General features: G+C 36.6%; 1 protein-coding gene across 7 annotated transcripts in view; it reads left to right on the forward strand.

Moving 5' to 3' along the window:
* LOC114871995 (tensin-1-like) overlaps nt 1–23,745 on the forward strand; it is a 180,885-nt gene that overhangs the window by 128,085 nt on the left and 29,055 nt on the right. For all 7 annotated transcript variants that reach the window (XM_029178682.2, XM_046285030.1, XM_029178683.2 and 4 more), the window contains one exon: nt 6,516–6,662. In XM_029178682.2, coding sequence (XP_029034515.1) covers nt 6,516–6,662 — 147 coding nt within the window. The remainder of the gene's footprint in view (nt 1–6,515; nt 6,663–23,745) is intronic.

A 23,745-nucleotide genomic window follows, 5' to 3' on the forward strand; every position in this document is an offset into this window, starting at 1 on the left:
AGATTCATTAATCAGTCAATTAATTACATTTTCCACCGTTCAATTACATTTCACAAACACTCCCTTACTGATCAGGTATGCTAGACAAAAGATTAGGTATTGTTGCACAATATTGATGCTGTTCCAAACTTCCTTAATCGCCTTCTCTAATTCAATAGTTGTAAACTGTCCTCGTTCTCTATAAACATCACGGACTAGGATACCCCACAAGTTTTCGATAGGATTTAAGTCCAGAGAGACTACTGGCCAGTGAAGTATAATAACTTGTGTGTATACTCACGGTTTGATCTATGTACAACATAGGCTTCCTTAGGAAAAATAATGATATTGGAGATTATGAGCTTAATTTTATCGGTAATAATATTAAAAATGACGTAGAAAATAAATACGATAATTTTTAATTATTAAATATTATAAAATTTAGTATACAACTGAAAAGTAGGAATAACAGAGGGAATATTAATTCAAATTTTCCCGCGTAAACGTTTGTATGCAAGTGGTGGGGGATCACAGACCTATATATAGGGGGCCTCTTCCCTGCATTATCATTTTCTTCGCGACCGTCTCAGGGTACGGTGGGCACCACCGCGAAGGGGAAATTTCGGCGAGGACTCGGAACCTGGGAACCTGGTGAGGGGGAAGTTTACGACGATGGCTGGAATCTTCAAGTCCGAGAACCCGTGGAAGCCTTGAAGAAGGGGTAACTACATTTTCCCTAGGGAAGCCTACCATGCTCGGTACTGTACTACTGTGTAATACCTACTAGTGTATAATCATGTTGAAAAATAAGATTAGCAGCTTGGAAGCCGTGCAGATGGGGATTTAAATGATTTTCTAGAATATCCCAATAATCTAGACGTTTTATTTACATCATTACAATAAAACAATACAAGTATCAATATACATTTTGATGTATATTCACGATATAATATGTTATTTAATCTTGTTATAATTAGTTTCAGAATGCAAATCGCATGTTTCATGCAAGAGGTACAAACAATAGTATCAAGCCTCTAATCGGTATTAGGTCCATGATAATAATCGTAACGCGAGCATTAAACCATTCGATTTCACGGCTTAATTAATACGCCGGTCGATTATTGTTGCAGTAATAGTCATTAAAGGTTCGCCATAGTGGCTCAATCGAATTATAACAAATTCATAGATTAATTGGCCCCGTTAAGGCGTGCATATTACGAGTTTCCGCTTCGTAATGGCGCTACATTTGACATGAATGCCCTGGTATAAACCCGTTACAACCAAATACCGTAGATCCACTCTCTGTAAACTGAATCGTAGATCCTGACGACATAAATCTACCCTCTTAAACATTTTATAATTTGTCGAAATTCCGACAAAAACTAAAATGTTCCTCAAAATGAATAGGTATAATTTTGTCGATAAATAAATTCTTTACGCTAATTTCCGTATGTTCCTTTTTCTTCAAGCAACAGTTGATACGAAAAATGTTCTCCGTGTATCTGAATGCTCTTTTGGTGGATACGTACCTTTATATGTAAACGGAAGTACACGCGGGGAAGAGCAGCGCAATGTGCAAGAATGTCAGACGAGTAAGTCGTAGTTGTCGCGATCGGTGCCTGCCTAGGGCTACGTTTATCGATTTTGCTGTAATGGCGGCATACTGCGCACACATTATGCAAATATCGGCGTACGTAATAATTCACTGTTTATTGAAACGCGAGCTCGCAACGACGGTTTCCCGATTATATCGTACCAGAATGCGATACTTACCTGCGCTACTTAACGCACCCCGTGTATCGTGGCGTGTTTCTCGTAAATTAAATTCACTAATCGCGGAAATTGGATCAATTAACGCAGAAGTTAACTCTTCATGCACTCGCGTAACTTCAGGGCAACAGATTTTTCTATTGCAATTATGATTTATTCATCTTCTGGTTAAAAAATGGCAAAATGTTATTAAAGGAAATTACCTCTAAAATAATGGAAACTTTTGCATACCTCGAATAATATAGTCAGAATAATAATAATCACTGTGCTGTTATAATAAATAATAAAATTCTATCTCTACAAAAAAGTTTTTAGTAATAATAGCTTTGGTCATAACAAAGAGAAGTATAGATGATAATTTGAGGCATATTCACAATGGTAAGCCCGATCAAGGAGCACGCAGGACGAAGGATCTTTTTCTTAGAGCTCGTTAGGAAGTTCCAGGACGGAAATGGACCGCGTCGAAGTACTACAGAATTCCAGGGGATCCAGAAATCCCGAAGGAATCCCATTGCTCCCTTTACGCGAGTTTGCTGCATCGACACCTCTTTTAGAAGACGGTAATGGGCAGCCCCCATTTTATTTTTTTCCTTTCATTCTTGCAAACCCTTTGATAAGATGATATTCTTTACATAGATTTTATACGAAATAACAAACGTCGTTAAATTTTTCAAAGAACTTCAATCTTCCTAGTTCACTGCCTTACGTGATTTTAATACACTTTAAAATCGCTCGTTACGAATTGCTAAAAACCGCATGGAATAAATTCGAATAAATCTTTTTTTAATAGAAACTAAATGTGACTAGTATCCCTTGGACACAATTATTTCGAAGCAACCATGGTAAATGCATCATCGAACGTTCATTTGAACGTGGACCCCGGTTTGATATTACGTCAGCGGTTAATGAATTTTAATGACGTCCCATCAAAATTCCATGCGCAATGGTGAATGCATGAAGACGATAAGGACGAAGGACGAGGGCTAAAAAACCATATGGTAAGAGGCAGTGTCGAGAGATAGGAGAACGAAGGACAACGGTTTACCTAGGTAGAGACGGTACTTCCTGTACAAAGGGAAAATGCTGAGAACAGAGGAAGGAGAAGTTATTGATGGTCTCTGCTCTGTGGCATCGTTTATATCTTCCGCACGTACAGTCACCACTTGAAGTGAATACACAGATCGTGGTTCTCTCGTAAGAGATTCTCAGCAACCAGCTCCATATTTGTTCCTTCGCATCCATCATCTTCCTTCTATTTTCTTTCGTTCTCCATGCGACAATGCGGGGACAAAAATTGCCCACTTGTGGAGGAACGAAGGTCGATTCTTCTTCCGGATTTTCCTCTCCTGTCTCGAGCAAAAGTGCTTTAATCGTTCGAAGTAATAAAATTAAATAAACAATCTTTTTATTATCAACGGTATTGTAAAAAATTTCAACTTCGCGTATCTTCGTTTATATTTTTTCACCCAGAAATTCGGTGTTTTGAATGCAGCCAGCGCGAAGTATGAAAAATTCAACGTCGAAAAATATTTTTCAGCAGAAATTTTTTCAACCCTGACAGTCGTCTCTTCAATTATTTTTCTCGGGGCCAGAATACGGCCTCGGGATGAGAAAAGGAGGGAAATAGACGGAAAAGAAACCGATGAAAAATCGATGGAAGTGCGAATGTTGGTAGGCCATTGAATAACGCAGCTGAAACGAGTTATTTACTGTGCACTAGCAATAGTGGTGGTTGTACAAATATTTTCGAGGAATACTCTTCGATATAAAAATATTTTATGTCGCCAGAGATCCCGCTATGATGCGGATACGCCAGCTTATAAACATTATGCATACTGAAATGGCCACGTGGATACGTATGCATGTAAGGGTGGCTATATAAAGCATACGTGATCTCACATCTTCCCTGAGCTTCAGGTGAGAATATGTTTCGTCGGCGGTGGTACAATGCCGTAATCGTAACTTTCCTTAGAAATAATGCGGTTGAGAGAACATAATTCTTCTATCTTTGCGAAACAGGGTGATTGCAAGAAGAATTTTTATACAAATTTAGGGCAGAGTTTATTAAATAAAACACTTCTTTAGTGCTTTCTTCAAAATAAGTCTATGAATGAACAATTTTTAAGCTATAAATTCAATCTTTATTAATTTCTATGGTGAATCAATCAAAAGAATTCGATCTGCTTCCTCAAATTTGACTGTCGAAGAAATTCTAAAATGAGGGGTTAGGTTGGGTTCAATGGCTGAACTTTGCGCGGCCTAAATTAGGTTGGGTTAAGTTAGGTTTGCTTTCTCGTCTTCACGGACCAATCACATTACGGATAGAAGCAATATGGCGTCATACTAATCTGCAAAATATTCTAAAAACAGTCGATTTTAAATATGTATAACTTTTAAACCACTGAATTCCTAAAATTAGAAATTACATTTTTGGATTCTGCACATCAGAAACTATTAAATGGTAAATAAACAGGTCAATAATTTCGTGTCCTCTAAAGTAAAGTTTAATCTGTTAAATAATGAAAAAGATTATCTTTCGATCCAGTATTCTTTATCGTTCGAAACCGTTAACGATGTTTTACGATAATAGATTGCGATAATGACGGTAATTAGGATTGTGAATCGTAGCGAAGTCGAACAATATCTCAAAATCGCTTGAAACTTTGGCAGCAGACTTCACGCAACAGGAGCGACCAACTTTCCGGCGGATTTTTCCGCGAACAGAGCCACGGCTGTGAGCCATTAAAAGTTCTATGTTACTGAACGAATTCGATGAACGAAACTTCATCTCGGAACGGCCGGCTCGAAAGGGGCCGAAGTGGCCAATAACCGCGATTTATTCGTTCCTTTCCGTCGTGACGTGCCGCCGCGTTAATCGAGGCAGCGGTACAACAATGCTTCACCTTCGCCGTTGAATTAATTGCCTAATTATCGAACCGCCTCCGCGAACAAGAAACGCCGAAGCCATCTGTGTTGCGACGAGTCGTGAGAAAATTTTAGTTCGACGGCGATTCAAAGCAAACAAACGGCCGTTCAATATGAATCAAGCAAAAAATATTCGAATACATTTCGACGACAGTTCAAGGTAGAAATGATTAATTACCAAAACAACATTTCTCATTTGATCGCTTTAAGGGTGAAAATTTAATATTATCGAAAATTCTGAATGACTAAATTTGACAGTCGTATTTAAAATTTCTAAATATTATATTTAGAGTCCATTAATTTAACAAAGTTGCTATAGTTCCTTTGTACTTTGGTACCATCGGTTCTATTTGTTCAAATCTATTACTATTAATTAGTACGGATCTGGAGCGTTAAGCTTAGAAAAAAGTAATTCAAGAAATATTGTCTTTTACGCATTAAAATTACATTATTATTAAAATCAAATATTTGAAATAAAGGAAGTTGTTCCTAAGAGATAGCGTACTCTGCCGAGGATCATTCGAACTAAGCGATTTAAGGTGCATTTATCTGAACTGCAACGTGTCGGTATCACAGGCAATCATCGCTGCATTTCTATAAAATTTTAACATTTTTTCTCGAATCTGCTTTTTTAGAAATATTTTTATTAACGTATCAACTTTTGTAGATAATTTTCAATTTATTTCAGAATCTAAACTAATAATCAAACCAATAATCCAATAATTTAGTGAATGCAATATTATTATACAAATAACAGTAAAGATACTTTTATATTATTTAAAACTCTGCCAAATATTTTTTATTAGCACTGCAGTTTGATTCTTCATAGTTGAACCTCATCCCACACTCATCACCTCAGACTTACCGAAGATTTATATACTGTCCTTAGTAACGAGCTGCGATATCTCTGACACATGCATCTAAGTGATATTTATGAGTTATTCGACTTAATAAGGATGCACTTAATAAAGATGCGCTTTAATAAATAACGATTTTAACGATAATTTGCAACTTATCTAACGATCAATTCGATTCGTCCCCGTCGAATAACTTACTAATTTATTTTTCGAATCAAAGGTACGCTTTTTCGTATTACCGGTAGCTGCGACCGCCAGATAAACTCGCGTTTGAGGAACGTCGCGGTACGAGGTGCTTCAAAGGGACGCAAAACTTTTTGAATACACAGGAAAAAGGGTATGGGTATACGATGCTATTGGGGAGGAGGAAAGCACACGGTGAAAACTAGTAAGAACGCATAAAATCGTAAAGAGAAATTCAACGAGCTCCGCAATATATAACACAAGATAACGCGCGAGAACGGTGTCGCAAGAGACGTCGCTACTTTATGCTTGAGAAACGTTCCCGGTACCTGCAGACTGAAACGTAACAAGCTGCTTTGATCTTTTGACCTTCCGTGCCTTCGGAGTGCCGTATCATTATTCGGTAGACGTTTTTATTTAGTATTCCTGAGGGAGGGAAAACTTGCAATTACCATCCGTTTTGCGAATAGAGAAAGCCAGTACCCGGTAAATTGTTGGATTTACGATGGGTACCTCCGGATGAGATTAGTCGTGTTTAATTACTTCGAACATCGATCAAATACCTGTTTATTTTTTTATACGAACATTGTGACAGAATTCTTTTAACTAACACATTGACGCGTTAATCCTTGAAGAGCGAAGTACCTTTGAAATAAAGGATTGAATTAAAATTGGGGTTCTCTCCATGGTCCGCCATCCGAGGGTTAAGTGCCACAGTTAATTTCTTAGAATATTTCTTTACATAAATTTTATTTTTATTTTGTGAGCAGTGATACAGTAATAAGTGTTTTTATTTTTCAGTGCGTGCAAATGGCGCACGCGTTGAGGCGCATCTCGTACGCAACCTGTGAACCTCAACACGCTCAATTCAGCTTCCTCGCTCGAGAGCCTAGAGCCCACTTCAGCATACAATATTGCCATTCTTTCATCACCGAATCTGCAGAACAGGTCAGTGCATTCTTCTACTTTCTCGCCTTTCATATAACAAAGCTCTCAATCGCAATAATGCATCTGTGAACGATTTTTTGAATACCATAGAATATTAGATAGGTACTTATACACCTGAACCTTCTATAATTCTATAATATTAAAAAGAATAGCATTTTAACATGAAATAATCATCGTTGGTCTTGCCATAATCTTAGGTACAAAAAATTTGGAAATAATTGAGGGTACACTTACTTCAATCATTCTTGTATACGGGGAAATCATCAGCAGACAAGGTTGGAAAAACACTGTCGTGCAGGGGGTTAAATGGTGCGATTATTTAAGCATCACAGACCATCTCGTGCGACAGTTGTCGTGAGAGAGTAAAAAATTCTTTCATATCCGCTTTATGCCTTTGACCGACACAACCTTCCATAACGCGTACCGGATGAGAGAATAAAAAGAGCTAGAAAAAAGCAAGTCATAAGGTGTCCTTGGTGATATTGCAATAGTGTATCGCCATCATCCAGGACAAATTGCACCGGCACACGGAATGTATATGCGCGTGCGGAATATTACTCGCTATTTGAACTCGCTTGGCGAATAAATTGTCCGCGAACGTCGTAATGTTTCAATGTATACTGTAAAATTCAGGAAAATCTGTTTTAAATCAGACACGATCAAAGGTCCGTTTCTGACACCATTTTCCGGTGAAGTTTCTGAAAGAAAAAGAAAATTTATAATATAACAGTAAATTAAAATAAGATAAGCGGTAAATTTTAATGATAATATCAAGAGTTTCCAAGATTGCCAATAAAAAATGTCATTTTATGAGATGTAGTTGATGTAACAATAAGCTTCATAAATTTATGTACCGTTTTGCAACGATATGCTGTATTTCTTGCATTACTGCTAACAGCATAGTACATAAATCTTAGGGCGATGCAGGTGGTTATTACATTGGACAGTTTCTAAGATCAACAATAATTATCGTTGCGAGGGGTACGCTTCTCCCAGTCCTAAGAATCGCATATTGTGGGATACCAAAAGCGTTTTACGATATAGATATCCTCTCGAGATAACATTGTACAGTTAGGTGTGCAATCAGTGTTAGGAAACAGCAAAAAGGGGAGATGAATTTCAGAAGTTTATACCTAAAAAATGAAACAGATTCTTTAATTTGCTAAAAATCATTCAAAAATAAATAATTAAGGCACTTGTTTCATATGGTGCTTTGAAAAATGAATTTTTATTTATCTTTTGTTATTTTGTTACAATTTGTCATGTCACACTTTCTGCAGAAAAAATGGCGATCAAGTACTCGGGTATTTAAGTTCAGATGTAAATTACAAATAAGAAAAGAAAAAGTAAGAAAGAACAAACGACGCGTGTAAAAGGTCTACCTAGGACTATCCCACAAGAGCAGGACTCCGGTTTAAAACTTTCGGTATTGTCGGATGCCATTAATGTTACCATTCTGAAGTACAAGTACGTGGTAAGTACTCGACACATCGGAGAAACAGCACAAATACGAAGCAACCATCCAGCAACCCCATCCAACAGCGGAGGACGCCACTTCCCCTGGTCGTTGAGCGTGCATAAGCGGCAATTATGCAAAACAAGGGGCTCCCATAAGCGTCGCTGCTGTCGATTAAACAGGAGTACCGGTCGGAAATGGTTGCCAGCTAACTGTGATTTCGGTGATCTTCGGATCAATCATTCGAGGGCTTAATCTCGACAGACGCTTTACAATTTTGTCATTTGCATCGCGATAGCATTCATTTTCTTATAAATCTCTTTCTCGTACTAGGTGTGATAATTTTAGAAAAAATTTTAGAATAGTTTCCTAGGAGAAATTTAAATAAAAACACCTAATATCCAATGAGAGAAATATTTTCTTAATAAAGAAAACCTTGTATAATGACGAGAAAAAATAAGTATTCGTCAGCGGTGTAAGATATTCTTAATTAGAAAATTAATATCGAAGTGTCGATAATTAATTCTTTCTCAGCTTTATTCGATCCACGAAGGTATAGGTATTAATATTCCTCTGTGGAAGATTTTTTCAAGGAGATACGAATGCTCTTTCCCTGAATTTTAATTGGTTAATTAATTAGCAACGGCGAACTGCTTTCCCGTCTGGATAAATAAACGAACTTACTCGGCTTGGAAATTCTGTTAGATTCTTTCGATGAACAAAGAAAAAAGATTCCCGCCGAATGCGTCCAAAGAATGTCAACGGACTGTCGCGAAAGTACATAAAAATATTGTGATCTTTACAAGTTGCAAAAGTAGCAGTTCATCTTGGAGGAGGATGCTCGTTAAAACTTCTCGAAAGTGTAACAAACGATTCGAGCTAATTAGATGTCTTTGGGTATTTCTCTGCTCGTCAGGGGGTAAGATATTTTCAGCGCGATTCACACGCGTTGGCAATTAGAACGAACAGAGCATAACAAAACCTATCCACTGTGCCATTTCATTGTCTACTGCCTCCTTACAGAACATTCTTCTAATTTCACTTCATTCATGTGCCGCGAACAAATTACCTTTCACCGTGCTCTCTCGTGAAAACTTGAAAAGTGAGTTGTGCATCAAACACGACTCTTCTTATTTCACCAATGTTTCTTCACGCGTCTTTTTGTGAGAAAAATTAATAATTATAATCTGTTTTATATTTATAACCCATCTACTTACAAAATAATTATATTTAAATCCAGCAAAGGTACTTTTAGAAATTTAACATTAGAACTACCAAAGAGTCGAAATGACTGGTTTCCAGTTTCTTATTTTAAATTATGATTTTTAATTTTTAATTATAAATATCGAACTATTTTTGTTGAAATTTATTTTGGCTATTGTTCAACTATATTAAATTGTGTTTCATTCTTTATTTATTTAGTTTTCTACACTATTTTCAACTTAAAAACGTCGGTAGTTCTAGTGTTAAATTAATAAATTTGATTTTCTAAACAAATTGTCCAAAGCTGAATTGAATTTTGTTTAAACTAATCTATAGTTTATATAAATATTTTTTATTATTTATATAAATTGAATTCTCTATTGAAATTAGGCCCACATATTATGATACGTCCTGTATAATGCTCTTCAACAGGTTATTTCTAGAACAGTTTTAATCTCTATCCACAATGCTTATCTCCTGAATGATGATCTTATATTTCCTTTTGATATTACACCCTTGCACCTAATATCTCAACGCGCAAAATGCTTCAGTCATTATCTGCTATCAGGTCGTCAACCTTCGTTACATCCTCCATTATCTAGTCCAACCTTGATTTCCATCCTAACATCTTCTCTGATATACAGTACATATACTTAGCGTCCATGAAATCCTGATTCTATGATTAAATCCTAAAAACTATAATAGTTTCCTTTTGAAATTCTTAGAAATACAGAATATTTATAGAAGAATAGCATGAAAACTACGTGTAATCTAGGCAAGGCAAGTGATGCGGTATAATCAGTAGAGCTGAATAATAACTGACAGTGAGAAGAGACGAGACAAGTCTGTCACGCTATTGATTTCCAAAAATGCGAGTCAACGCAGAAATTGTAAAGGTAAGGCTATATTATAATGAATTGGAGCCGTTAATTGGGCAGTACAGAATCAATGTAGCAGACACAAGTTTCTCAAGCACGCAACGAAAGAAGCAGGAAGAACAAAAGCAAAAGCTGCCAGTCGGAGACCTGTTATACCGTGAGGGATTGGACCGACTGCAATCGTCCGGTCGTTGACACGTCTCTGTAGCTTCTGCAAAAATCTTACCGGTGCTTCAGCTGTTACATCCGAGAAGCTGGGGAACAACTTTATGGAACTCTTTCCCCCGATGAGCAACGAGAACACGGTCCTCCAACGTGGAGAACAGCTTTCTGGTATCTAAATGGTCCTCCTTCGATACGCTCTTATCAGATTAGCGGGCACCCTATTTCACGGCAGATGACGCTGCCTTGGATAAATTAATCTGATCTCCTAGCGGTAATGATGCAGCAGAAAATCGACATGACACGCTCGACTAATTATCTACACTGTCTTTTTACGTTTTTCGTCGATTTGAAAAATCCTCTTACCAGGATGAATCTTGTTATATGGATTAATTAAGGGGTGCCGATATAATGCAAGTTATTAAACTAGCTAGTTTATAGAACTCGACCAGTTTATATCGTGTCATTCCGTAGGTGATATCATTTTTTATCCACTTTACGTTGCACTAGGTGCATCGTGTAAAACAGGCTAGCTGATTATCTTCTTTGAAAAATATGAAAAAATTTTCATATGCAATTTAGATGCTTTCAAAGGGTGAGCAATATGCAAAATACTATGTTTTTATTTAAAATAAACTAATCAATCTTGAATGATTATCTTCATCATGATAGACTCGTTCTCTTTATGCTCTTCGTACATTGTTCCTTCTTGATTCCAAGATAAAGCAGCTTTCAAGAATTAAAAATGAGAAATGATTAAATTATATCGTTACTGTTAACAATTGTCTGTTTCACATCAAGCGAAATTCATAATCGCTCGTCATGAACAATGTGACACAAAGTAGAAGTATCAGTTCTATAATAAGTGAAGTTTATTAATTGCTTGTTTCAAGAAAAAGATAATTATTAATTTCATAATAATAATATGAGCAGAAGTTTAAGTTTCAAATTCATATTAGATAGAAATTATGTTTGTCATTTGATTTGATTTTGAACCCTCGAATGGCGGACCATGGAGAGAGCCCCAATTTTAATGCAATCTTGTATTTCATGTTATTTTCATTTTTTAAGTGAAAATTTAGACGTTTTACGATATCGAAGAGTTAAAATAGGGCGTATTTGATATTTTGATGTTGAGGAACAGAGGATAGATGGATCTCTGCTATCAAGTTCGATGCCGGAAGTGTATTGAATACCGCCCGAGGACTTTGCTTCCAATACGCGTATCCCGAGTATTTTGGGTAATTGAGCGACTAATAGATCGACGAAAGTGCCGGTTCACTAGGGATCTGGTTCGAGGTATTGTACGTGACCGGCCCTTTCTGCTTCTGGCGAACAACTGCCGCAGGTTTCAGCTTGAAACTAGAACTTCTGTTGTCGCTTAAAGCTGATGCCTCGTTTCTCCCATCCTCGACAACTTTAACCACTCTTTCTCGCTCGAAAACGTTAGTTAAAATTCCGGTTAAAATGTAAGGCAATATTTCTGGCGAAACGTTTCTCGCGTCTCGTTCGCTTTTCGCAATTTCAGTAGACTGCGCTTCTTAAAATTCCACGTAAGGCGAGTAAATTATTACCTTAAATAGCTCAACGGTCATGGGTAGATCTTAACGCGGTAATAACAAGCGATTAATCTCAATTTGAAATTATACGCAAGAAAAAAGTGTTCGAGATATATTACCATAAAATTATCGTGTTTCGTGAATGATCCGATTTGAAAATCGACTTTGGTCACGCATAAATACCCCTGTATTCGGCACGCATTTATGTATTCGCCATTATTTGCGAATGAGGAAACAGCAAATCATTACTCCCGGTATCGTTGTTTAATTACAGTTCATCGTTGGTTGATTTTCTGATGTTTCCCCCTCGGTGGAACGAAGCTTCGTATAAACATGTACCACGAACAAAAGGGTCAATTGCGTGATATGTTTGAAATGATCAATGACTGATACAAAATTTTTGGTATAATGTATGCCATACCCAGCGGGTAGGAGAAACGCGAAATGAATTATGTATGTTAACTTGAATAATGTAATTTAAATAACCGGGTATCTAAATTATTCGCTACGGGTATTTGTAAATTAATATTAACCCATGATTGTTAACACCGGCTAAGTTTATTCTTTATTTTGATCACCCTGGATCGGAAAAAATTTCATATGTTTTTGTAGAATGATCTTTGTGAATAGCATGCGATTTAACTGTACCGCAAGGATTCATCAGTACAATTAATGACGTTCGATATTGAGATTCCATGGAACCACAGAATCAGCTATGTCCTGGCAACCTCAGGATCGCGTGTCCTCTAATTTCAGCCTACTGGTATTTAGGTATAACAGCAGCGAAGCTTTGAGGTATTACAGATGACATTATACGAATTCAGAAAGCATTCTTCGTTATTACAGTTCATTAATAGACGATAATCACCGCATCGTTCAAGTTTTAGAAATGTCTGTGATGTACTCAAGTTTATTAAATTTTAATAGGTAAACACTTACAAAGGGATAGGACAGGGGAAATAAATTTAAATTTAAAAAAAATATATAATTCTTTAATTTTGTCATATGTTTTCATACAGAATCATAGTTTCTTCAGTTATATGATACAACCGATAAAGTATACTTGTGATTTTATAGTATTATTTATTTTAGATCAGTCAAAGTCAAGAAGTGACTCGCTAGTACATATGTATATGCTCCCATTGACTTTCCATGTGTATCAATTATTCAGTTCACTGTTCCCCTGAATAATTCAACGACGTTTTAAAGTTATAAGTTCGGCTTGAACAGCGTTCGTAACCCGTTTACCTTCGCTCGAATACACGTGCGTATGTTCTTTACTCTTTTCCCCTTATAGTAGAAAGAAACTCTTCCTGTTCACCTGCTCGTCCACTTTATTTCTTTTAATAAATACGCCTTGCGCGCCGAGTGTCCGATAATAGAAAACAGGCTGACCGAAAATGTACAAATATTTATTTTGTAAGTTGGTTTAGTAGTTTTATAAAATCTTTGGCTGTAAATTAAGAACTGGAGGTTATTGTAGTTATGCAATGTTTTTATCCTACCTCAGATTTAGGATTACTATTAGAATTACTATTTGAAATTAGGGTTAGGTAAATTATTATTATTTGACTTGCTCTTTTTTCTTTTTTACTGATACAAAATATCCAAAATAGGACCCATTAATTTTTTATTATAAACATTTACCAAGATACTACTACCCAAATTCTATTATTTTGATTCTACCTCAGATTTAGGTTTATTATTAGAATTACTATTTAGGATTAGAATTACTTTAGGTTTAGGCAAACTATTATTATTTGACTTGCCCTTTTTTCTTTTTTACTAATTCAAAATATTCAAAATAGGACCCATTAATTTTTTATTATAAACATTTACCAAGGTACCAATATCCAAATTGTATTATTTTAATTCTATCTCAGGTTTAGGATTACTATTTAGGATTAGAATTACCTCCGGTTTAGGCAAACTATTATTATTTAACTTGCTCTTTTTTCTACTGATACAAAATATCCAAAATGAACCCATTAGTTTTAGATCATAAACATTCGCCAAGATACTATTACACAAATTGTATCATTTGAATTTTTAAAAAATAGGTAGAAAACTCCTTCCTCTACATCGCCACTTTCTCTAAGAAAGCTTACGATGCTCGAGGCTGTACACTTTATATGTACGTATACGTACACATACACAATCGTTGATGCGCATTCGATCTCGATACGAACGTGCAGAGCTTCCGTCTCGTCGATGCTTCGAGGCATGTCCTAAAAGCGTCTTCCTGTTATCTGAAAGATTCTGCCGTCTGCCTAAGGCTTCGATGCCCGTTGATAGGAAAAGAGACGAAGACTCCTTTTTCTTGCGGGGGAGTTAGTAAGAATGGCAGAAACAACTCGGTTGGACGAGAGCCTCGAGTGTCGTGGGAGGGATAGTAGACTTTGCACTTGGAACTTTACGCTTGGTCTGCGCCAGGCGTTTAGTCAATCCTAATGGCACTCTTCGGATTAAACTTTAAACACCTTCCGGTGAATTAAGGACCCCGTCGTTCGTGAAACTCGCGAGTGGCGAACGGCAGCCCTGTAAGAGCAGCGACACTTCTCCTGGGATCCTGGGAAAGGACAAACGTCGGGAACGAATTAATCGGAAGGTCTTAACGTTGGATTCAAGGGCGTCTCGACGCTCGGCACGAGTTCGCCAATTTGCGCGCCCGCTCCGACTCCGGCTTTCCCTGATCCTTGCCAAACGATAACGTTCCGCCGCATAGATTATAACCTGGATACTGTTATTGTTAACGATACCAAGTACCATTTTCGCCTCCATTAGCATGTACATATACCAGCGTTGCCGGTTAATAGGGAATGTTCCGCGAATACGATTGTTCGTGTAATTGGAATGCGGTGCAAGTAGGCTTATAATCGTTATTCGTATCGTAGCGGTTCGAGGAACAAAATCTTAGAAGAAGTTAACAATCGAAGACATTTGTTGTGGCATTTGTTTCGTATTAGGTAAAGACTCTCTTAGGTGACGTTTCTTGAAATATATATAATTATTATTGTATTCTCGTGATTTCAAATTTCAAAATAATTTGGAGTAACATATACAGCTATTGATGCTTTTCCTAAAAGAGTAGAAAATATAATATGATGAGTTTCTTATATGATAAACTATGATTCTAATCGAGACAAAAAGTACTCGGCTTAAGAAAGATAATTATATTTTATTATTCTTGGGACAACTTCACCCACGTTTACAAAACATGTAGAACATTAACCTAAAGTTAGTGTATAATTTTTAAATAAAAGAGTTTCGTGTAGTACAAAATTAAATTATAATTGTGGCTTTCTTTATGGTCCACCGTCTTGGGAGTCTCTCCATGGTCCGCCATCCGAAAGTTAAGAAACGCATTAATTATATTTCTTACTTTTTTAGGAAAAAAGTTTTTAAAACTATTTTAACTGCAGTGAATTATTAGACGTGCTGCAGCTATTTTGAATATCACATGCAGAAAGCACATTTCAAATGATGAATTTTTTCCATGCACGCACAATTAGCAATATCTTACTTCTCTCGGAAAGTCGCTAACAATAATCGCTTCTGAAAAAAGCATGCAACATGCAAGCATTTTTTAATCTACAGTAAATACAGGCCAGTGATTGCATGTGGTCAGGATTGAGCAACGTATTTTATTTTTTGTGATTAAAAATCATTACGATTAAAATCACGGTACACGCCAGCCCCGTTCTTAACATACTCCCCACAGCGTGATTTGCTGGGCTGTTATGAAAAGAAGAATATAACTTCCTGTCAGGGATAACTGTACACAGAGCGAGATACATTATTTTCTTTATTTGGAATAAGGTTGCAACTTTTAAATTCAAGCACTTCATTAAGCGGACCTTTTGTCCAAATGTTGAAGTGAGATTTGATTTACTTACCTTGAAAAATACCTTTCCGTATTCACTTTGCTGCAGACCGTATATTAATTCTACTTTTTATTATACTTCCCATTTCTTTAATTATAAATTATAGCATTGGTTTTTGAAATAAAAATTCCATATGTTAAATGAGCATTTCTCACGCTACTTTTTAAAGTCGAATCCTAATAATATGATGATAATTATAGTTTGATTTTCATTTAATAAATTACTAGCTGGAAGGATCGTTTCCTCAAAATAGAATTCAATTTTTCCGTGAATTTTGACACGAATTTCGGCAACCATTTTAAAATTGAATCCAACGTCCGTTGAACACTTAGGCCGTTCATTTGGTCCCTGGCACAATACGTTCTATCCAATCTGAAGACGTTATTCAACCTCCGGATACGACATGAACGATCGGCTCCACGAACTGTCTTCCACGTTTGTTGTTGCTTCTGCAGCAGAAGCTCGGAGGAAAAAGCGAAACAAGGCTGTAAGTGAAGAGAGACGATGGAAGTAGCGATGAAGAAAGAACGTCGAGATGGAATTCGAGGTATTTTCTTGTCATCCCGAAACGACCATGCGGCCCATTGAACCTTTTATTTACTCGGCAGCCTTCGAGAGAGGAAGTCTCTCGAGCGAGTCGTCAAGTGGACCGTCTTCGGGTACAACTGATCGCTCGGAACCACTCTGACAACTCTTATCGTGTGACACATTGACAGTATTCCGATCGTTCCAGAATTTCTATTTCGAACATTAACCGCATCTAAACTGGAGACAAGGCTGTCTAATTAACCTTCCGCGACGGATAATAAATTATCACAGCCGTTTATTTTCTACGATTCCATCAGTAAATACGAACGATGTAACGTTGCTTCGGTAGAAAGGTAATTAGAGAGAATTTATTGGGCACTATTTTAGAAATATGTTAAAAATTCTTCTTTATTGGGAAATATTTTGGAACGGTACACTCGCGATCAAATCAGGCTTCCTTGGGAACAATGGGGAGGTCCTAGGGTTTTAACCCTTTTCCCCCTAGGTAGCCCGGAGAGGAATAAAAATGTAGAAAAGAGGATCCCATATTTTGCAGTTATATACTAAATTTTATAATACTTAATAGTTAAAAATAATATTGTTTTGTTCCTGAATTATTTTTAATATAATATTGAAAATTAACATTTGTAGAAGCTTGCTCTAAGTTTGCTCTTTATTTGGAAAAATTATAAACAATTTCAATAAATAATATCATACTGAAGCCTTAAAAGGGGAAGGGATTGAAAAAATTGTATGTAACTCTTTTATTATTTAAATTTATTTAAAATTTGTATATTTCTTGGCAAGAACAAAGCCCTGGATTAAAATTCTCTCGCGAGTGCTGTGAATCAGTGTCGCCCTTGCTTTTCTTCCTTTTATTCTCGTGTAAGGACTAAAATAGTTGAGGTTTATTTCTCTCTCACGCACGGTAGCTAATACGATTTCTCATGCATTCACTGACGACTAACAGTCGTCACGCTGGATTGTTCTCCCATTTTTCAGAGCGAAAAAAGAAATCTTTGACGTGCAAAGCAGCTGGCATAGCAGTCGAACGAAATATTTGTGCCTGTGGCTAGTCGCTATTTTAAAAATTCTCTTCTTTTTTCACTAAAATAATAAACAAGTATATAATTTATTCTAAAAGTAATAAAACTGTAATAAGTTTTATAGTTCCTTGTTAGAAAGCTCCGACAAGAAAGAACCTTATTAACCCTTTATTAACCCATTTATTTTTTCATGTCAAAATAAAATTATATAACAAGAAAATATCTTATCTTTATAACTTTGTAACGAAAAATATTTCAAATTTTATTTTAACTATCTCCTTCTCTATGATCCCTGCAATTAACATAAAATATATGTAATTAAATAAGAAAGGATGTCAGAAAGATTGATCTCCGAAGTAAATCGGTAATCGAATAAAAAGTTAATGGTATTCGATCACTAAAGATATAATTAACATCCAAATGAATGCATGATACGCAATTAAATATCCTAGGATGTAATACACGATGAAATGCATAATTCTATTGAATTTAATCCTCGTACGAAAGGCTTTAATACGCGTTAACGTTGAGATACGAAGAACGTAACAAATAATTTGCTGAAATTTCTTCTTCTGTCGCAGTGAAACGTAACAGAAGTTTCTTCCGCGTATTAAATGCCTTCCCTGTTCCACGATAGGAGATAGTGCTGCGGTTTTTGTGGTTTTGCTCAATGTCAAAGGTACGCGATGATAACGGTGTAATCTTCTGTAAGCTTTCATACCGGTCGCTTACCAATGACTGCGACATCAAATACCAACGACCTGCACCTGTACAGTGCCAGTTGCTTTTTATCAGAACTTTTATCCGTCCTGGCGAATCGCGTGCGAAAGTTGAATAAAGAACCACCTGTTTCATTCCCCTGTTCGTTTCCTATTCGATCCACTTCGCTGTATAATATTAATCGTTGTAAGTGAAACAACATTTCTGATAAATAAATCCGAAAGATAAATCGAAGCCTATTAAGTTTGATATTTAACTTCGTGTTATCCGAATGCAAGAATAGGAAAGGAAATTATTTTTCACGAGAAAAGTAATGCAGACAATCGTCACGTTTATTGTCACGCTTGTTCACAATACGTATTCATCATTTTTTTATTTCACTATGATAAATTGCATAACGTACGAGGAAATATCAATCAACCGTTATTCAATCGCACGAAACTTTCTCTGTACCTCGTATTTCAGGCGATAGGATTGAAATGAATTGCAATAACTCCGAGAGAATAAACGGGAATCGTTAGTAAGTGTTATTTCAATAAAATCTACATTTATGATCTTTTTCAATGTTAATCATTGATTAGTCGTTGAAGTATGCAGACATTGATAAAAAATATGAAATATTAATGAAATAGTTATGATGTAAGCAAGAATGTTTAAAAGTATACGCAATTCTTTGATATGTAATACACGGTTCTCAAACGTGTTTGGAAGTAAGGGAAGGGTATGTTGAAAATCTTCTGTAATCGCGAAGAGAAGAAATGGTAAGATAACCCATTGTTTTTGTGCAACGCGATATCTCGCCAAGCGAACAATCTATTCGTTTTAATCAGAACGAAAAATTTCTTGTAACTTTGAACAGGATTGCCTCTAACACGAATTCTTTTATACAGTGTACTCTCGTTATATTGCCGCGAATGGGACTAAAATTTTATAAGTTTCCAAGTTCTCATCTGTAGGGGGAGAAAATCTACGTAAACTAAATGGTGAAAAAAATGGCACTAGTATGCTTGAAAATCCTGTGATAGTCGAATCACTCGTGTGGCAATATAACGAGAGTCTATTATATCTTTATTATTTTCAATAATTTCGACTTTTGTTCTGGGCCTTTAATTTAAAATTAATTCAAAGTGAAAAATTATCTTGTATAAATAGGTAGGAATAACAATAGGATATTCCACTAATGAGATAACGTATATAGATCAAATTTAAGATTAAGCATATATTAGAATTTCTAAAAATCAGGGTTTGGAAAAAGAAAATAAAGACAATCTATACTTAGTTCTATCCAGTAAAAGCTGAATATATGCAACGAAAGAATGCTTGGATAAGTGCAACATCGCTATTCCCTCCACTTGGGGGGATCCCCCTAGGCGAACCGAGCCGCTCGACGAGGAAACCGTGTAATATGATCCGACCGTAATATCGGTGTGACTAATACTAATTGAACGATAAAACTTTTTTATTTTTAACTTTTTCTTAATGAAACTTTTACTAACGCATTTGTCAGATTTTTCTGATTAAAATGACACCAAACACGATATAGTTTGAATTATATTTATAAACAATAGTAATAGAATAAACAACATAGAATTGACACCACGACTGAATATAAATGATGTTGGCTGAATACAAAAGATGTGTACGGACACAGAATCGGCATGTTGGCTGAATAGAAAACATGTGTGCGGACACAGAGTCGGCATGTCGGCTGAATAGAAAACATGTGTACAGACGCAGAATCGACACCTCGCTCGGATAAATGAAACATTAAATGCCCAGAATCGACACCTCGCTTGGATAAATGCAACATTAAATGCCCAGAATCGACACCTCGCTTGGATAAATGCAACATTAAATGCCCAGAATCGCCACCGTGCCTGGATAAATGAAACCTTTGAAACCAGAGCCGACACCGCGACTGGTTTTGATTTCGATCTCTGTTGCTTTTCGCCAACCTTTAACATCAATTTTAGCAAGTAATTATAATTGAAACTATATCGTGTTTGGTACCATTTTAATCAGAAAAATTTCACCAATGTGTTCGTAAAAGTTTCAATAAAAAAAAGTCAAAAATAAAAAAGTTTTATACTTCAATTAGTATTAGTCACACCGATACGTTTCGGCTCTTTCCTTTGATCATCGGACCTCTCTCTTTCAGCCACTGTCTGTCCCTTTCTACGTTCACGCTTGGCTGGTCGTCGCGTGTAACCCGAGATTCGACACCTCGCTTGGATAAATGCAACCACTGGGTCCCAATGTTGGTTGCATTTATCCAGGTTTTACTGTATTGTGATACTCTAGCAATGTAAAGACAAATTGTCTTTTTACTACAACAATTCCAGATAAAATATACATGCAAAATGACACCATAAGTTCTTTGCTATGTACGTGGAAATTGATCAAATAGCTGATCGAATGTCTTAAGAACTATTTGAAAAAGTGCAGGAAATCGATGGTACAGGTAGTTTCACGGTGGAACGATATCAGCCAGCGGGTAAGTACTCGAATAGTAGCCACCGTAGGATCGGAATGAGGTTGACCTTGGCATTCTCGTAGAGATAATAGTGGTACCTAGTTGGTGGCTGCGTACACTCCCCTCGTTTCGATGTCGTACCCTCATTTCGCTTCTTGCTACCTCACCCCGTGGCTACATCAGCGTCTACCGAGAAATGAAACAAATCGAACGGCCACGAGTTCGCCTTGGCTACCTTCTCGTGACGATCATGACGAGTTTTCCCTGCCAGGACGTAGCTGCACGCGATCCAGCCTCTACTCGACACGTTTGTTGAAAGAGACTAGGAGATTTGATCGACGATCGAAACGATTCCCGCGGGTTTCTACGGACCGGTCGTTCCGTCACGAGGGAATAATCTGGGAAATGACTAACAGCCAGTTTTCATTTTCTTATTCCGTCTGGAATCTCAGCTTCGCGCCGACAACCGTCAGGGTGAGATTGAGACACGAAGTCGTTGAACGCGCAACTCTGTACACCACTGTTGGGTAGCTATAAATTTCATGTACAGTACCGAGCAAAGTAGACGCGCCTAGGGAAAATGGCGCTGCGAAGGAAACAAGAATTCTCGAGATTTTAATTTTGAAAATATTGATATTTAGAATTAATTAATTTGCCCGAATTAATTAGATTTCTTCAATTTTTTATTGCATAAATATTAGGCAAGAGAAAAAGCAGTGATTATTAATTTTAATAGAATGACGTGGGACACCGATGACCCACGCAGCGTGAATAGAAAGTCAGTTGAATCTGGCACGGCAGTGAACGTGTTAAAAGTGCAGGTTGATAAGGCGTCCCTGATCATTGAGACCGTTAGGAGGAACCAAGTAGAGCGCCGCGACGCGACGGGTTGCAGGACACAAGTCACGTGGAGGCGTGCGACTATGTAAGGTATGCAGCCCCAGGCCTTTTTGTAGCTTTTTATTACCGCGCATGGGCCTCTCCTCCGACGGTCGCAACGAAAAAGACGAAGAGACCGACGGTGCCCGCGACAAAAAGTAACATCCTCATCCACGATGCGAATTCGATCTTCGAAACCGTAGAAAAGATTTACTGAAATTACGCGGTGCATTGCTTTATTAACCTCGATCATCTATTGAATCCAAAGAAAATCTCTCTATGCGCAAACCAAGAGAAAAGTTACACAGAAATTTAAATAAGATAAAGGAAGGTCAAATTAATAAACCTACTCTAAAATAATTGCATACTATAAAAGCGCACATAACCATTTGAATATTATCTTTAACTATATTCGCGATCAGATCAAGGTTCCCTAGGGAAAATGACGATATAGGGGAAGCTGGAATTCAGAATCTTAATTTTAACGATATTAATATTGAAAGTGATTCAGAAACAAAATAATATCAGTTTCAATTATTAAATATTATAAAATTCAATATATAACTGTAAAGTACGAATATCAAGTATATATTGATTCAAATTTTCCCGCGTAAACGTGCGTACGCAAGTGGTGGGGGGGACACAGACCTATATATAGATGGGGCCTCTTTGGGGAAGAACGGAAACTCAAGACATCACCATTTTTATGTGAAAATCTGAGTTGATCGCGAATGTACATTGTACAACCATTAATATAATATTCATAGCGTACTGGGCTGAAAATTTAACATTAGTTCTTCACGAACTTTTTCCTCGCACTCATTCCATGAATTTGAAATCTCTTTGAAAATCACGTGTACTTTCAGTGCATGCTAAATTACTTTTTCCCGATATCTTGAAAATGGTAATAAACTTTTATACCATTCGGCTCTTATCAGCGCGGTATTTCTATTCGTTAGGAATCCACACGAGTAGACGGCAGTTTTCGCTTCGCCGTAATAAAATCGTGCAAGGGAACAGGAAATCGTCCACGATTTCTCCGCAGAAACTTCGTTGAATCTTAACTCCTGATCTGCATAAACGATCACACGGAATATTATCTTGAAATCTCTCTCTCTCTTTCCTTCGTACACCGTAAAGGGCTATTGGATGATTTAGTCGGACGTTACGAGGGCGGCTTAAGATTTCTTGAAATTCACGCCGAGACGGCGACCGAGTGGAATCTCTTGTATATTAAATTATCCAGGTTTGATGATTAACTTAAGATCATTTACAAACCTCTACCTGGATTCCACCTCCTACCCTATCTTATTCGTCCAAGCAGTTTAATCTGGAATTGAAGTAATTGATTTTGAGAGTACTTCTCCTCTTAATTCGAATTTCTCTATACACTTTTAGAAAAAGAATACTTTAAGTAAGGAAATTTCCTCATAAAAATATTGAATTTCATAAATCAACTATTACGACACTCTTGCTCATTTATTTTATCTGTGAAAAATATTTCTTCGTTCCTGAAACAACGTCCCATAGATGTTGAAAAGACAGACACGAATAAAAGGATGTTTCCTTTCAATGGTTTTAAATCTTATAAATCTATGACTACATAACATTTACCAATCAGTTTCGATAACCAAAAAGTATTCTTCAATTTATAGGCTGCTTTCTTCATGTAGCTTATTTCTACTGACACCAGCCTATCTTTTTATCTTCGTCAAGGGTCTTCTGAATAACGATGTTATTACGAAGACATCGATAAAAAAGTGTTCGAGCGAAGCTTATCAGTGAATAGTATAATATACAGGGTGTTCCAAAAGTGTTGCACTCCCCGGAATTAATCATCTTTTGGTGTATTTAATTAAAGAAAAATTGCAATTAAGGGATACACCTGTTAATCTTCAGTTACAATATTTTATTTCCTAGTAGTACAAGTGGATAGTACAGTATACAGTGTGTTCCAAGAGTGTTGCGTTCTCCGGAATTAATAATCTTTCGGTGTTCTTCAATTAAAAGAAAATTGCAATTAGGGGTTACACTTGAGTCACATCTTCAGTTACTGTCAAGTTATAATATTTTATTTCCTAGTACAGCAAATGGATAGTATAATATAGAGTGTGTTCCAAAATTGTTGCGTTCTCCGGAATTAATAATCTTTCGGTGTTCTTCAATTAAAAGAAAATTGCAATTAGGGATTACACCTGTTAATCTTCTGTAACTGTTAAATTATAATATTTCATATCCTAGTAGGACGAATATTTCATTAAAACCGTGTCTCGCATCAACGGTATTCTTAACGCA

Source organism: Osmia bicornis, chromosome 3 (genome assembly GCF_907164935.1).
Source record: "Osmia bicornis bicornis chromosome 3, iOsmBic2.1, whole genome shotgun sequence".
Lineage (NCBI taxonomy): Eukaryota > Metazoa > Arthropoda > Insecta > Hymenoptera > Megachilidae > Osmia > Osmia bicornis.